General features: G+C 42.1%; 1 protein-coding gene across 1 annotated transcript; it reads right to left on the bottom strand.

Moving 5' to 3' along the window:
• Positions 1-6680: 6680 nt before the first annotated feature.
• pwwp2a (PWWP domain containing 2A) lies at positions 6681-13283 on the bottom strand. The gene is made up of 2 exons (XM_084374550.1): positions 11596-13283; positions 6681-10503 (listed from the first exon to the last, which is right to left on the bottom strand). Exons 1-2 carry the CDS (start codon positions 12564-12566, stop codon positions 8553-8555), a joined length of 2922 nt encoding a protein of 973 aa, XP_084230676.1. The 5' UTR covers positions 12567-13283; the 3' UTR covers positions 6681-8552.
• Between the last annotated feature and the right edge of the window lie 114 nt (positions 13284-13397).

The raw sequence follows: 13397 nt of genomic DNA on the forward strand, positions 1-13397 counted from the left end.
CACACACGCGTGCCTTTTCTATGAAACATGGTGTCACAGTGACCCAGAAGAAACGTCACATGGCTCCTATAGACAATAACACTCAAGGACACACAAGGTCCTCAAGTGATGTCACTTATCACTTTAATACTCTATCATGATACTTTCACCTGTTACCAATAAACTGTTTACCAGTGGAATGTTACAAACAAACAGGTGGTTTTTCCCAGTTGTTTGTTCCTCCTGTCACAACTTGTTTGAAACATGTCAAATTCCGAATCAATGAAGTCCATGAGGTAAAACATTAATTATATTGTCTTTGTACTGTTTTCAATTGAGTATATGTCAAAAAGGTTTTTTGGAGTTTTGCTTGTAAGTACTTACTTACGTATCTCTGATGCTTTTAAATTTTTATGTTTCATCTTCTGCCTCATTAAGACACCTTTTAAGAGAATGGTCTAGACCTGCTCCAATTGAAAAGCATCATTATTTACTTGGCACTAAATTGATAAAATTGACTGACTTGACCAAAATCAAGTCTCAAGGTTTGAGACTTTTGAATCTTCACTAGATTTAAATACATTTCTGAGAGTTTGAACCAAGTTTGTTCTTAAAACTTCAACCAAATTAACAAAATATTCTGAGGTGATTTCACTGAAACGTTCACCTGTTCATCACCTGTCCTCCAGTCCATCTGTCTTAACTCAGCGAGACAGTGGCTGGCAACTCGATTTTTTCACTGACAGAAACAACCAGATTGCTTTAAATAATCAGTCAATATTTAATGATCAGTTTACCTTACGGTCGTCTTCCATTTCACCTGCAGCTGTCTGACTTCCTGCTGGATGATCGAGCAGTGAATATTGAAGAGAGAGAGAGACAGAGAGAGAGAGAGAGAGGAAGAGAGAGAAGAAGAGAGAGTGTGCTTTTCAGGTGAAAGTCCACAGAGATTAACAACAGATTATTAACCATCTCTCTCTCTCTCTCTCACACACACACACACCTCCATGTGACGGAAATGTACTCACCTCTTCAGGTGTGTCACTTTCACTGAGGCAGCAGTTTATGATCACTGATTATCGATTACTGATTACAGGTTATCACTGAGGCCCCGACTGCTTCTGTGGTTGTTACGGCTGTCATTCACACTCAGCACTCTGTTTAAAGTTGTTTCTAACACTTGAGCACTTGTTTGATGGAGATAAAGGGTCCAATAATCATTAATTCTTCTCAACCACCATCAACACTTACGGTATGTTCACAGGTGTTTTTACTCTACCTGAGTTCAGTTCCAGTGTCAGCATTTCCTGCTCTCAATCTGTGACTTAATTGTCAGTAATATGATGTGACTTTACGTTAATGAGACATTATGATCATTTGTCTTTGTTAATGATACATTATGATCATGTGACTTTATTTTAATAAGACTTTTATGATCATGTGACTTTATTTTAATGAGACTGTGACTTTATGTTAATGAGACTGTGTGACTTTATATTAATGATATGTGACTTTATGTTAATAGGACTTTATGACCATGTGACTTATGTTAAAAAGACTTTGTGAATTTATGTTAATGAGACTGTGTGACTTTATGTTAATGATATGTGACTTTATGTTAATGAGACTTTATGATCATGTGACCTTATGTTAATAAGACAGTCACTTTATGTCAATGAGACTTTGACTTTATTAATAAGACTTTGTGACTTTATGTTAATGAGACTTTATGTTAATGATTTGTGACTTTATGTTACTAAGACTTTATGATCATGTGACTTTATGTTTATAAGACCTTGTCACTTTATGTTAACGATTTGTGACTTTATGTTAATGATTTGTGACTTTATGTTACTAAGACTTTATAATCATGTGACTTTATGTTAATAAGACCTTGTCACTTTATGTTAATGGGACTTTATTTTAATGATATGTGACTTTATGTTACTAAGACTTTATGATCATGTGACTTTATGTTAATAAGACTTTATGATCATGTGACTTATGTTAATAAGACTTTGTGACTTTATGTTAATGAGACTTTGTGATTTTATGTCAATGACACTTTATGTTAATAACACTTTATGACCATGTGACTTTATGTTAATAAGACTTTATGATCATGTGACTTATGTTAATAAGACTTTGTGACTTTATGTTAATGAGACTTTGTGATTTTATGTCAATGACACTTTATGTTAATAACACTTTGACCATGTGACTTTATGTTAATAAGACTTCATGACCATGTGACTTTGTTAATGAGACTTTATGATCATGTGACTTTATGTTAATGATACTTTATGATCATGTTACTTTATGCTAATGAGACTTTATGATCATGTGACTTTATGTTAATGACACTTTATGATCATGTTACTTATGTTAATAAGACTTTATTCACTCCCGTTTGAATGTGGTATTTGAGTTGGATCTGTATCCCAATACGTTATCTAGATAATAAACGATCTGATCTTGCCTTTGTGTTTATTCCTTGCATTTTTAATGAACATTCTCGTTATCCACATTGATTGGATCCCTGTTCCCCCATCACAACAAAACACAGCTCTGCCAAGAAAACGTGATTAAATCAACTAATAAAAATAAAAAACAAATTCAATACAAAACTGATCAATAATCCAACAAAACTGGTTTCACACATGCAGCCTTTTTATTGCATTTATCATCTGAAGTTTATACACAATATTACAATAATAATAATAATAATAATAATTTCTATGATTTTCGTCACATATTTGCATCATTTTCAGAGCAGAGCAATAAAACGCCTGAGGACGGACAGATGATTCAAACCAAGAATAACCTTCAGATAACCAGTTCAGACCAGTTTAAACCTGTTCAGACTGCAGATCAGGACTCTGCGTTGCAGCAGCTCTTCATAAATCCTGAACAAAAAATGGCCAATATAAGTTTTCAGTGACTACTGACTTAGAATGAATCATTTACTAAATCAGGTTGCACCGTTTCAACTTAAGAAATGTCTCAGCTGATAAAGACTAGTGATGTGTAAATCTGTGGCTAGGAGACATCTGCTAGTATAATTTCCAAAGTAAAAAAAATAAATAAAAAAGTTTCAGAGATTTAACCAACTCTTTGTAAATGTATGCATTTGTTTAATTTTAGTGTGCATAAATGGACAAACCGGTGTGTTCAGAGTTAGTAGTACTCATAAACTTTACAGTCAGAGGGAAATATCTGATTTTAGCAAGCTTAACTAGTGAAATTTAGCTACTTATTTAGTCAAACATTATTAGCATAACATTTAATAGTTTGAGGTGTAATTTCCTGAAATGTAATATATAATCTTCCAGATTTTATCGTTATTAAACAGGATTTATCAAGTTTCAGGGTCAAGATATGTCGACTGTACTCCTTTTAAAGCCTACCTCTTTTACTCTAAATGGGTCAGACATTAGCATGCTTATGTTAGCTTTGTTGGTCGTTTCAGTTATACCCCTTTTCCACTGGTCAAAAATACCACCTAAACCCACCCAGATCATGCTTTTGTGTGCAATGGGAGTGTGTAAACTCAGCATTTACACCCGGGTCAATTGACTCTGCAGTACACCCGGGTTATTATCACGTCGGCTCGGCTTTGATATAAATGTAAGACCCGGGTAAACACGCTAAATACCGCTGTGCGAAGTGATGATGCATTATCAACATTCGGTTGTGGCGCGTAAATAAATAAGCCATAAATAAGCCAACAAAACTCGACTTCCTGTGTATAAAAATACCTGAATCGCCTGAATTGTGCGGCTCTTCTAGACTTTCCAAGTTATTGGACCGAATGGCTCAAATTATGATAGTGAAATGAGTCAATTTGCGGGGTTGTGACGCTCCAAATAATTTATCCAGCGTTTTACAGCGTTTTCTTTCACTATTGTTGTTTTCTCTCCTGTTACAATTGTTTCTGGCACATTCGTGACATTGAATATGACGTCAGTGACGTACAACGTCACGTCACGCTTTAGATAAAAATCACAGACAGGCTGCCTTGCCTGCAGGGTGTGGGAATGGGGTTAATAGGCAATTTTTAGCTGGATGACCTGCATTTAAAACACCTGTGCCGACCCGCTAATTTTGGTGGAAAAGCGGTATTAGCTACACCTGGAGGTTAGTGGGTGTAATTATTTCATAATTTCGATATGTAACTAGTTTGTGAGCTGCAACCTGTTTTAGTTATGATAGAACACTTTGTTGGCGCTAACGTTAGTATGAGGCTAAATTTGAACTTATGAACAGCTGTTGCAACCGACAGTTGTTTCCTGGGTGTAGAAACAAAAATGTTCAAACTCTGAACCTGTTTCCTCTACAGGACCAGGTTCCTGTGTTTTATAAACTGTCACAATTTTATATATTAATCATTAAAAGTCAACAGCAGGTTAACTCCATCAATTTGGGGTTTGTTCAGATCAAAAACAAACAAACAAAAAACAGCTGGTTATTGAATTAATCTGAATCTAGATCTCTGTTGGAGCAGGATTTAGATGAGATAAGAATCTTTAAGGTCTGCGTAAAAAGTTAGAAAGTCTGTATGACCAGGAGGCGATTTACAAGGGCGTCACTTTGTGGTTTAAAAGTGGTGGGACATAAGGGCTCAGTCATAGTCTTCAACTTTGAGGCAACGTAATGAGATGATCGTATGAGGTCAGAGTAGATACTTATAGCAGGAAATAAATTGCATATTGGCACATCAAAATTCATTAAAGGTCATATTGATAACATTTTTATGTGGACCAATCATTTAAAAAGAAGTAATACATAGATACTCTTTTGCTTAAAAACATCATTATGATTGTGAATCAATAATTAAAATAAAAATTGTTGGGTTCAAAATGATTGTTTTGTCCATCTCCATCTATGTAAGAATTCAGCTGGTTCCAGCTTCTAACAAGGTGAATGAGCCAATAGTATAACGTTCTTGGTATCATGCGTCATTGATGTTTCGTCAATGATCAACAGTTTAATTTCTAAATTGCTAAAAAAACTCAAGCTAAAATTCAACGTGAGGTTTTCTCTGAAATTATTCAAGCATATTCAAGGACAATTATTATATTTATATTAACTTTATAGCAACGTTTTAATATCCCACAGCAGGGGGCAGAATACACCTGTTGACACATGAAGCTGAAGAACATTTCTGTCTCTACACCTGATGGGTGAAAAAACCACCTGTCAATCATACTGACTGGAGCTATGCTAACATTTTCCCCCGACTGCCACACTCTGCTAAGCTTGGCTAACAGCTAACCCCCATTGCCAGTTTCTGTGCTAAGCTAAGCTAAGATGTCCTGACCTATCGCTTAACAATAAACATTAATCTGTGAGCTGATTGATTGGTAGATTAATGGTCTGATTGCCGATTGGAGGTCGCAAAATAAAACATCTGATGTCATTGGTTTGAGTCTAGTATCCATGGAAACGCTCAGTGATCAGACAAAACTGATGCATAAGCTTCCTTCTCTTTATAAATATAAACTCTTCACTTAAATAATTATTGATTATTTATGTCCATGTGATTGGTCATCAGTTGCTCTAGCTCCGCCCACAGCCTCTTAGCCAATCACAGCGCAGGATTCTCAGCATCAGCAGCTCTTCAGAGTCGTGCTGCAGAAAGACAAAGAGAGAGGTGTCACCGATGATGTCACCAGAGTTTTTTTTTCCAGGATGGCAAAGACTTTACCCGCCATTCTCCGCCTCTGATTGGTTAACTCTGATATTCTGAAGCTACGGTCGCACAGACGCGAATCAAAGCAAATAAAAATCTCACTCGTCATGCCTTAACATAATCAACCAAATTAATCAGGGCAACAAGTACTAAGAGGCAAAATATGAAGGGTCATGACTTTGCCATACTGGGGAAAAGAAATTACATCACTGATATGTCATCAGAGAGAGCGATAAAGAGATTTAATGTAAACCATTTCTCTTTTAAATTGAACTTCACCTGAGATAATTAATCTTTCTGTAATGAGACTAAAACTTTAAACTGTTTTAATATTTTCCTTGATGCTACCTGATTGTTGATTAATGGATGTGAAGCTGTAGCTGTTGCACTTATAACCCGCTAATATTCTGTTCAGTTAATTCCAGATTGCTGATGTATATGTTTGATACATATATCATTATATTAACATTAGTTAAAGCTAACTGATGTTTTAGTGTTTAAAAAACACATCATAAACATATCACTTTGAAAGTGATATGTTGAACTTAACAGCAAAAAGTTGCTTATCTACACATCCAGCAGTTTGCAATTTAACCCATACCTGCTGATAACGAGCAGTATTTTCCCACTCTTACCATCAGAGATGTTTTTCACTTAAAATCAGCAACACATTATGTAAATGTTAACACTTTTAATCAAGCTGATAATTTAGTTGTTTTTTTTTCTTCAGTATCATTAAATCAAGTTTGTCTCTAAAATCGAGACATTTCAATTTCAGAGTTCTGAACAGGTCTGAAGACAAAAACAGAAACATTATTCTAACGTTGCTGATATTTTTGGTAAAAACAACTCTGGAGACCCGTTTACCAAACATCTGTTTGCAGGTGAGAAAATCTGACCGAGGTATGCAACCAGCGTGCTGCTGAGCAAGGCACCGCTGTGACCCCTGCGGTAAAATCCCCACAGAATAAGAATGAAGCTTTAAATGACGACGATGACGATTCAAAGAGAAGTTTGACAATTTTTTTAATAGATTTAAAACATCAGAAAAAAACAAGTACACAGATCGACTCTCAGACGGATTCTCTTTCATTTTTATTTTTGTCCGTGTGTTTCACTTATTTTGTCCCAACAGTTTTTTTGTTTTAAATTCAGGATCTCTGATCTGCAAACAGACGGTAAAAAGAGTCTGACAGCTGACACTACAAACAGCAGAGAGGGAAAATCCACCTTCATCTTCATCATCATCATCGTCATGAGAGCAGAGCAGCTGTCCTGTCTAACAGTCAGTGTGTCCTACCTGTCCTACCTGTCCGTCTGTCAGTCAAATGTTAATAAACTGAGGTCCAGGGTCTCAAACACAGAGCGATGGAGACATCATCGACATCACCTGCATAAAACATCTCTGAGCTTCAAATTAAGAGACTCTTTCTCTAATCAATGACACACTGATCATCTGTGACCATTACTTAGTTTGATAATTGATCATAAAATCTGATTGATCAAACATGAGTAGCTTTGTAACAGACTGGTGACCGGAGACATTCTCAGGAATCTGACAAAAAGGATTTGATACAGCACTACAGGGACCTGATCTGATAGAGGGACCTGGTTTCATACAGCACTACAGGGACTTACTCCGATACAGGGACCTGATTTCATACAGCATTACAGGGACTTGATCCGATACAGGGACTTGATTTAAACTTGTTTCAGTTTTGCTCGTAGTCTGCATTGTTTCAGTAGGAGCTCTGTTGCCATGGGAACTGAACCGCGGACTGTGTGAGAGTATCTGACCCAGCTTACCAAACACTTCATGTTTGTATCAATCAGAAGAAATATGGACCCTGTTTGGGCCCCCTGGCCTCAGTTTGGATAACCATGTGTTTCACAGTTTTAAGTAAATAGAAACATAATATAAAGTAAATGTTTTTAGTCTGTGGGAGTTCAGGAGAACCAACACAACAGGAAGTGACATGTCAGCATGTCACAGCGTTTCACACCGCCAGACCAATGAGGGGTAAGCATGTTGAGCCGAAGCCCTCTACAGCATTGACTCAGGACTTACAGAGTAATTTAAATCTGAGATTCTGATGTCTGACATTTGTCTGATCAATCGTTTTAAACAATCGTATTTAAAATAATCAACTCATTGCATTCAGTACAGCTGAGCATGGTTTAGCCAGTGTCAGCTTAGGGCTACCATATGGATCTTAATTAGTGTTTTTTAATACATCGCTGATTCTAATCGATGTAAAATGTGTGACATTATCTTGATACAGCTGATTGATCATTTCTCGCAGCTCCGTCAGCCAATCATCAGGCTCAGTTTTCAGGGCAGGGCTCCAGTGATTTAAGTCAGATAACAATAGACTGGATCCTACATTTCCCATGAACACATCTGTACAGTGTCTTTCATTAGAGCCTCACTGCTTGACACAGCCTACTCTTTAAACCACACTGTAAATTAGACATATGTAGCCTGATAAATTCTTTTTTTTTTCACTGGGGTTTGAACTTTGTTAATCGACAACGCTGTGACACTGAGGCGATTGGAAACGCTGCTGCTGACTGACACCTGCCTGAAACTGATGACCTCTATGAAGACCGGGAAGGTAACCCTAGAAGTAAGCCCTGCCCACAGCTCCCCTGAACACTGACAAGTAACTCTGAACATCCGCCCCCTCCTCCAAACTGGAAGAACAGGAAACAGAAACATGAGCACTGTCCATCTGTCTGCATTAGTCTCTGACAGACAGACAGGTATCAGTCTGAGGAGGGGGAACGACAAGCTCCTCCTACTTCCTGTAGTGGGCGGGCAAAGGGGAAGGGGCGTGGCATGTGTTGAAGGGGTGGGGAGGTGGGAAAGCAGTAGCTGATGCTACGTTTCGAACTGAGTGAGCAGCGCCCGGACTTCAGGCGTCAGCTGTTTGGCTGCACTGGCAGCCTCGGCAATGGCGCGACGGTACGGCCCCTTCCTCTTCCTGTCAAAGCGTGACTGAAAGCTCTCCAGGAAGGGTGACAGCTGGGTGAGCGGCAGGAAGGAGGTGGTGGGGGAGCCAAACCAGGACACCCGTGCCTCCTGCTGCACTGCCAGCCCCGTGTCACCACGCCGCGACACTGTGATGCCAAGCACACGCGCCGGCCACCAAGGGAAACCGTAGATCTTTGCCCAGACAATGTCGCCGACGCACACTGTCCGCCCATCAGGGAGCAAACACTTGGACACCAACTTGGAGAACACAGAGGAGGAGGACGAAGACGAGGAGGAGGAGGAGGACGTGGAAGACTTGCGACGCCTCTTCACTTCACCTCCATCCTCCTCTTCGCCAGCGGCCTGCATCTCCTCGCCATCAGCTCTGGGGGGAGGGATGGCAGGGTAGGAGGAGGTGGGACACTTATGCCCTAACGAGGAGGAGGAGGAGGAAGAGGAGGAGGAAGAGGAGGGAGGGGGAGTGGGAACAGGGGGGGAGGAGGAGGTTGGTTCTCCATGTGTAGGGAGATCAAAGGTCTCTGTGGAGCTGCACTCTGAGTGAGAGGAGTCCAGGGAGGAGGATCGGGGAGGAGGATCCTCCACCTGCCCATCATCTCCTCCTTCTCCCTGCTCCGCCTGCTCCGCCCCCTCCTCCTCAGGGGGACAGACCTCCTGTGACTCCATGGCAACACTGGCTGCAGTGGATTCGGGCATTGGAGGAGGAGCTGTGGTTGAGGGCGGGGGCGGGGCTTCGTGCAGGGCTGTGCTAGATGTGGGTGTGAGGGTGGGGCTTAAAGCAGGTTTGGGAGGCGACGAGCGTAAGCTCTGTTTTGTCGGGGAGGAGGAGGAGGAGGAGGAGCAGGGCACCTGGCTATCGTCGGTACGATACCTTTGGGGTTTGAGACGCATTCTTGGTGGAAGAGGCGTGTGGGAGCTCGAGCTGACGGTGGCGCCGCTGAGGTGCTGGCGGCGGGTGAAGTGGACCTTCTGGTTGTGGTTCTGCAGGGCTGCAGCTCGGGTCACAGCCTTGGTATGGTCCTGGTTCTGGCTCTGGGTCTGACCCTGGTTTTGATTCTGGTTCTGATCTTTGGGCCGTCGATGTGTCGGCGGTGGCTGAGAATTCCTCGCTAGTTTCTTGAGAACCTGCCGTGCTTTGGAGCGATCGACAGCAGAACCTTTGGACAGAACCTTCTTAGAGTTCAGCTTCAGACACATGCGGTTGGATGAGGATTGCGACGAGGATGAAGATGAAGCCACACCTCTCAGGACACGACGAGAGGAAGATGATGATGAAGATGACACACGTATCCCCGATGATGAGCGTCTGTCTACTGCAGTACGTCCCCCTTTGTCGTCGCTCCTAAGCCGTTTGAGCTCTGAGGAGATTGGGCCGTCAGCTGGTCGCCGCCGCCGGGACGCCTCCTCACCCCTCAGATCCACTGGACCCCGTCGGGCCTCCCTGTGCCCGCCAGATGCTACCACGCTTTTGCACTTGTCGCAGAGCACCTGGCGGGGGCGGAGCTTAATGGCGTTCATGATAGAGGTTGGCTCCTCGCAGCGGTAGCGTCGCTTTGGCCGCTTGATCTTGCGTGGCAGTGGCTGAGGTAAGGCCTGGTTGTAGGTGTCCCTGATGAACAGAGGAGGAGGGTATGGTGCACCCTCCTGGAACAGCGGTGGCTGTTTGGAGGTCCAGGGGTGAGGATGGGGAGGGGGTGAGGATGCGGGTTTGGTGGTGACCTCTTCTTGTTTGGTGGACGGGTCGTCGCTGGTAACTGGCTGTGACTGCATAGGCATCGGAGGGTGATTCCGGTCGTCCCGTCTGGGAAACACCGTGATGGGAATACCGTATGGTCCAAACCTAAACACACACACACAAACCGGGTGAGAACTCAAATAAAGGGGCTGATTTGGTATGAGAACCTGAGATCTGATCTTAAAACTAAAACTCTTGACTGGAACTAAACCTCTGGTTAAACAGATTAAATTAGGACATTTTATACTTCACATGTATATATATTTGATATGAATACATATAGGATATTAGTTAACATTCATATTTTCTCACATTTGAGCCCATTCACCCACTGAGCCCTCACCTAGTCACTTGGTTTGTCCTTACTTTTCCTCACTAAAGCCTTTTCTCAACCTAAGGAGGCTTTGAACTGCAGTAGAGAGGGTTTCTTTGGTAATCAGTTTAAATGTTTGATGATGTACACCGCAATGGAAGATTTAATAATGCTGGAATTGGAAATATCAATAATTAATCAGCCCGTACGTAAATACCAGTAGGTATTTTCATAATCAATGAATCAATTGAGACAACTGTGTGATTGTAAACAGAGTATTTTTGGATTGTTGGTTTGATCAGTAACATTTTTTAGAACAAGACGTTAATACAGAAAATACAGATTAATGATGATAAAAATGATACTTCTGATCATCCTCATGCCAAAAAATAGGGAAAATATCCATCTCAATGATATCTTCAAATGAATTATAATGAATGTCATATTATACATTACATTATACACAACTGTTCAAAAGTAAGGAACCACCTGCCACAGAAACTGGACGTGGTGCAGTCAAAATGCACATGAGGAGTTATGGTCTTTCATGTTAAATGGAGGTTTTAATCACCTAAATATTGTCCCTTTGAGGCCCACAAAATATTCAGATATGACTACATTCAGTATCTGAGTGATAGTCTACCGTTTCTATAGTACAATAGCCATTAGGAAAGACAAAAACATCAATAAAACGAGCGATTACAAACTACTTAGTTCATTAAACATAGAAAAACACAATATGTTCAGATTGAAGAGGCAATTAGAAAAAATATTATTTATTAAACGAATTGTTGACGTTTCAATAAAATCAGATTAGACCATGTTTATATGATTAAAAACTATATAATTCAGTAACTTAACATCTTATTTTAACAAAACTTTACCTTTTGGAAACATCCATCAGCACCCCGGAGAACACTTTCTCACCCAACCGGAAGGACACCACCAGCGCGTCATCAATGACGTGGTCCAAGGAGACCCGGACCTCGGACCCAGGACTCAGATCCTGCACAGAGGCGAAGGGCGGAGCACCGAGACCGTGTTCCGATCCAGGCTCCGGCCGGGAAGAGTCTTCTCCAGCGGATTTCTCTTGCTTCACGGTGTCCATCATTAGTCGCCTCTTCGGGGATCGGCAGGGCGGGGAGGAGTCCCGCAACCCGCGGCCCGGCATCTCCTCGGTACCGGCTGAGTTTTTGCCGTACCCCATGTCTGGATCCAGATTGTCCAGAACCGACAACCGCTCCGCGTTACTGTCGTACATGGCGTCCTCCGCGGGGTCGGGCCTAAGCTCCGGTTGAACCAGAGCCGTGTATCCTCTGTCTCGATCCGCGGTCTCAGCCCTGTCCGTCGTAACGTTGGTGGTCGGTTCCGCCGGTTCCGCCAAAGATAGCCCGGCCTCGGTAACGGGTGGGGGAGCCGGGAAGGAGTGCAGGAAGACGGCGGAAGGCTGCGGGTCCGCCAGGATGCTGCGGTACGCCGCCTGCACCGATACGTTCCCGCCGCCCTCTGGATCTCCCGGTACTCCGGGGGAGAACCGGTCCATGCTGACCCTATCCACTGGGAAGCTGTTAATCAGCTCATCGTTAACGGCGTTATCAGAGAGCGCTTTTCCCGCCGCGGGCTCCAGCTCCGGCCTGACATGGCGGCGCTCCTCCCCGTCCCCACCATCCTCCACCCGGGGGACGACCAACTCCACACCCGGGCCGTACTCCCGCGGCTCGTCGGTCTCCAGCAGGGATCCTGAGAGTCCCTGGCCGTCCAGGCCCGGTTCTGATGGGCCTTCGTCGTCCGCAGCCGCGGTTATTGTTGTTGTCTGAACCGCCGCAGCTCCTGGCTCTGCAGCCACGGCCGCCATTTTCTTCCGCTATGCTGCCGAGCAGCGCCTCGCCCCGCCCTCCCACAACACTGCCAGCTGCGCAGGCGCACTGCCATTGGCCTGAGTTCCTGTCACTCAAATGAAACGACGGCGAGCGTGATCTCTGATTGGATGATTTTGTCCAAGTCTGTGAGGCGTGAGCCAGCCGCCAGGGGGCGTTTGTTTTTACAAGAAACAAAAACACTAGAGGCAAAAAAACAGCCAATATCTGATCAACCAGTACCTGGTGGTCAGTCTGCAGCTGATCAGTTAACAGCTGATCAATACAAATATTTCTAGCAGTGTTCACAGCAGCTTAAGTTCAGTCAGATAAAAAAAAAAAAAAAAAAAATCAATGTCTAACAATTTAAAAAAACAAAAAAACATTTTGATCAAAAAACCAGTCCCTAATACCGTAAAATTAAAGGAAAACCAGCTGCTGATGTGAAGTTTAACACAAAACAAGTATAATAAAGTATAGTTCTGGTGATTTTTCTGTATTTCCCTTATGATTTATCTAACACTGTGACTCAACAACCTGATGTAAAATAATCAACATAGTTGATATAATCAGACAGGCAGAATTCATCAAACCAATGCAGATCAATGAACTGTGAGCTTTTGTTCGTGGATATATATGACTAAACTGTGGATATAATCAATGGGAGGTTATGTTTTAATATTATGAGTTGTTAAGGTTATTACACTAAATAAAAAATACTGATCAAAAGTCATAACAGTGACCATCAGCCAGGCCGAATATTAGTCAGACACCAACTGATTATTACTATTCGATTGTCATGTGAAGATATAGCTAATGATTCTCACATT

This window comes from Pagrus pagrus, assembly GCF_965226575.1.
Source record: "Pagrus pagrus genome assembly, chromosome: 14".
Lineage (NCBI taxonomy): Eukaryota > Metazoa > Chordata > Actinopteri > Spariformes > Sparidae > Pagrus > Pagrus pagrus.

What these genes read in the sequence shown, in the direction of transcription:
- pwwp2a (XM_084374550.1), bottom strand. Translation starts at nt 12,566, where the DNA reads ATGGCGGCCGTGGCTGCAGAGCCAGGAGCTGCGGCGGTTCAGACAACA. An exon ending in CTGATGGATGTTTCCAAAAG is followed by an intron (nt 10,504 to 11,595) that starts GTAAAGTTTTGT and finishes GTGTGTGTTTAG; the next exon opens with GTTTGGACCATACGGTATTC.